Here is a 4,248-nt window from a genome sequence, read left to right on the forward strand (position 1 = left end):
ACTGCTCTTTCCCCAGTGCTATCTGAGCAGGAGCCCAGTTTGTTGCCAAAGTAGCAGACTCCACACCATGAAGACTCCACAACATGACATTTAGCTCCATCCCTAACCCTAAAGCAATAATATATTTGATTATTACTGCCAAAAGCAACTCACAATTAGATAACCTATAACTAAATATATAAAATTGAATTTAATGCAAGAGGTAAAATAGCTCCCCACAAACCTTTGGAGACTCCTTCCAACTGACTTTGATTGTTTAGGCAAACCAAGATGGATTATGAAAGGGGCTTTTGTTTGCCTATGAATTGGTGATTTGACTTTTAATGTCCTAATTCATGTGATAGCTTATTCCCATCTTCTCCAGCAACAGCTCCAGACCCTTAGATTTAAGAGATATTTATATCATCATGTATTGCCACAGTTTGCCCAATTTTGTTTTATAAGAGAAAAAGCATGTCAATAGTGGTCACTGATTAAGAGCTGATAAAAGGATGATGTAATATAAGAACATCATCAATCAACATCTCTTTATTCTCAGTGGTCCTTTTGAAAAGTTGGCAAAGGCAGTATAGGACTGTGAGGAGAAAGCAGACTAATGGACACTCAGAACGATTATTTCTGTGTAAGTCTCCAGTCTAATCTTCTCTGTCATCTTAGTCCCAGGGCAGCTTCCTGATCCTCCAGGGTTCCTGACACACTCAGGATGTGGTTGCAACACTGTGTGTCTTGCACAGTAATAGACCGCAGAGTCCTCAGATGTCAGGCTGCTGAGCTCCATGTAGGCTGTGCTGGAGGATGTGTCTGCAGTCAGTTTGGCCTTGCCCTGGAACTTCTGATTGTACTTAGTTTCACCATCTTCAGGATCAATCCTTCCAATCCACTCCAGGCCCTGTCCAGGCCTTTGCATCACCCAGTGCATATAGTAGCCAGTGAAGCTATAGCCTGAAGCCTTGCAGGACAACTTCACTGAGGACCCAGGTTTCCTCAGCTCTGGACCAGACTGCTGCAGCTGGACCTGGGAGTGGACACCTATGGGGAGAAAAGCAGAGTGTATGTCACTTTCACCTGAGTCTATGGACCCTCATTCAGTCTGGAATGTGGGAGCTCCTTACCTATAGTTGCTGCCACCAGGAAGAAGATAATCCAGCTCCATCCCATGGTGAGGACCTTGTGTGCTCAGTGGTTGTGGAAAGGACACTGATCTTATGTTGTTGTTGGGTATGGACATCCCTATATTTACCACCATAGATTCACATGATTTGCATATTCATGAGGCAGTGTACTTCTTATAGAAGGACATGCTGTAGCTGGTAAAGAGATATCTAGACAACCTGGATCAGGCTTTAGGATGCAGAAGTCCAAGTTCTAATCTAGTCTGAGGACATATATCCCATACTAATTCCCTGAACCTTGTGGGTGTAACATTACTTTGTGGATGCAACATTAAGGCCTATGTGCTCAATTCACAAATAGACTTCAGCCCGAGGCAGCTCGTCCTTTAGATCACAAAATTGAATTACAGGCGGTGGTTGGGATGAGGATATTGTGAATGTGAATTTTCTAAACTCCTAAATTATGAGAATTTGAAAGCTTCTTTCATATACATGCAATAGTCCATGCTTTTCCCCCAGGTTGCATTCTAAAAAACTTATCCAAATAAGCAAAAGTGAAAATGTCTCAAAAATACATTCACACAAATGTTATTGCAGCACTCTCTACAATAAATAAATTATAGAAACAAACAAACAACATGTCTTTTGAGCAAATGATTGCATCAAGAAAACATATATATGGGATAAAACAGAATTTATTCATCAGTATACTATGAAGAACTTACATTATTTTTAGGAAAACGGATGAAATTGTTGAAAACTTTATTAAGTAAATTAAGATCATCTCAGAAAAACAGATATTGTATAAATATTTCATTTGTAGTTTTTAGATATTGCACAGTTAGATATAATTATGTTTGCAACATATGTAATGATGCAGAAATGAAACTGTCTAATAGAATAAAAGTGGCAAATTGGAATGGTAGGAGCAAGAAAAGACAGGTTGAGTTCATGGAGGAAATAGAGTGTACATTATACATCTGTGTAAAAATTCTAAAACATATGTAAAATTAATTTTTTATTTTTAAATAATATTTTTGCTTATTTCTTGAAATTTTCATTCAGAAATGCAATATTATATGCTCATATCCTTCCTTACTATCTATCTCTGGCTCCCCTTGGGACCCCCTAAAATAATATTTTCATCTCTTTTGTTTTACTAATGAATAACTCACTAATTCTAATTAGTGCTATCCATATGCATAGAGTGGTTGTCATCCAATAGCTCTTAGGTAACCTTCAAGTGGACTCACTCCAAACAAAAGTGATTATAAATTCCTCAGCAATCTTCCAATTCCAATAGCTCCTCCTCTTGGCCTTGGCCCTCCCCAACTGGTCTTGTAATCTTTTAAAAAATAAATTTACACTATGTTTAGTGTAGGATTGGACTAGAGCACCCCTGTGCCAGTCTGGATGTGATACCTAGAGGACACCTCATGAAATTCAGTTCTCTTCTAAGATTGAGTCTCAGAAATCTAACTAATATCATCAGATTTGCCATCAGGCATCTTTATCTGCTCACCATTTCACAGACTCTTGTAATGTAATTTGACTGGCTTGATTTTGAGCAGGTCTTGTGCTGGTAAATATAGGTGCTGAGAGTTCATTTGTGCAATGAGAATAGAGAATATGTCAATCTCTGGAGATAGAATTTCGTGTCTTTCAACCCCATTCTTTGGATCTTACATTATTTCTTTTCTCTGATTTGTGACAGTCCTTGAGCTTTTAGTTGATATAGATGACACATCTGTGACTGAGAACCCAGGCACTCTTTCTCAGCATTTTGATCAGTTATAAATGTTTGCATTAGTCATTACACACAAAGCGAAGTTTCTATTATCAAGGCCAAGAGCAGCAGGATTTTTAGAATATACACATAAGTATTTATAAAGCATTCTGATAACTGATTGGTAGCAATACAATTAGAGTCAATAAAGACCTATGAATAATGCAGCCATGGTGTTTTGAACATACTTACCTAGGATGAAGTCTTTCGTATGGAGTAGGACCCTCATCCAAGTAGAAAGCAATGGGTCACTACATGACAGTCAGCACTAGTGGATACATCTTACCTGGAGGCTGATATTATAGACTGCAAGGTCTGGCACTTCATAAGCTCACTGGTGTCTTTTCTCTCCCTGAAAACTTCATAGCATGTTTCTGAACTAGAAAACCTAGCCAACAGGAAGAATTTCCTGTTCAGTTCCATGTTGTTTTCTCTATGTCCTGCATGAAAATCCTTAGCTAATAATGGACTGCAGATTAAAACAACTTCAATGTTACATTTTTACCTCATTTAAAATAACCATAATCCAGGAAACAAATGACAGCAAATGCAGACATGGATAAGGAGAAAGGCTAATCCTGAATCATTGTTGATGGGATTGTAAACTAGTGTAGTGACTTTGGAAATCAGTTTAGAGATTTCACCAAAACATAAGAACTAGAAGTGTGATATCTCCATGCTATATCCCTCCCAAACACATACCAAAAGGACTCTGTGTCTTATTACAGAGACACCTGCATATCCATGTTTATTGCTGCTCTATTCACAACAGCTGAGAAAACAGAATCAACCTAGATTTCCAACAACTGACAAATAGATAATGAAAATGTGGGACACATAGACAATGGAATATTATTCAGTAGCAAAACATAAAATATGGAATCTACAGGTAAGTGGATGAAATTGGAAAAAAAATATACTGAATGAGGTCACTTAAACACAGAAAAACAAACGCTGCATGTTTTATCTTATATGTGGTTCCAAGATTTGAATGTTTTGTCTTCTGTGTTTAATTTGTAAAAGCAAAGAGACTAGAAAAGTTCCATTGGGCTGTAAAGTATTAGGAGATTGGATATAGTAAAATATAAATAAAATTAAAATGTGGGGATCTCCTGGAGACACAAAGTTTAAAACATAAAATGGTGTTGGGAAATGCAGAAATGATGGTTTGGGATAGGATTAAAAAGTTTACAATTATAAGAAAGCAATATTGAAATCTATAATCTTGCACTGTAAGTAAAAATATAATTATAGAGAACATCGAATGCCTGTGGCATGACAAAAATGGATGGTATGGATACTGAAAGCATAACAAAGCAATGTATGGAATGGAAAGACAAAGAAATTGCA

General features: G+C 37.1%; 1 gene segment (V, D, J or C); it reads right to left on the minus strand.

Annotated features, from left to right (window-relative positions):
* Window positions 1-592: 592 nt before the first annotated feature.
* On the minus strand, window positions 593-1,158 carry LOC128110397 (Ig heavy chain V region 186-1-like). The segment is given in 2 exon segments: window positions 593-1,029; window positions 1,113-1,158. Coding segments are annotated over 2 exon segments (483 nt in total).
* Window positions 1,159-4,248: the final 3,090 nt, after the last annotated feature.

The sequence above is a fragment of the Peromyscus californicus genome, unplaced genomic scaffold (genome assembly GCF_007827085.1).
Source record: "Peromyscus californicus insignis strain IS unplaced genomic scaffold, ASM782708v3 Scaffold_15__1_contigs__length_86483966, whole genome shotgun sequence".
NCBI classification, from domain to species: Eukaryota; Metazoa; Chordata; class Mammalia; order Rodentia; family Cricetidae; genus Peromyscus; species Peromyscus californicus.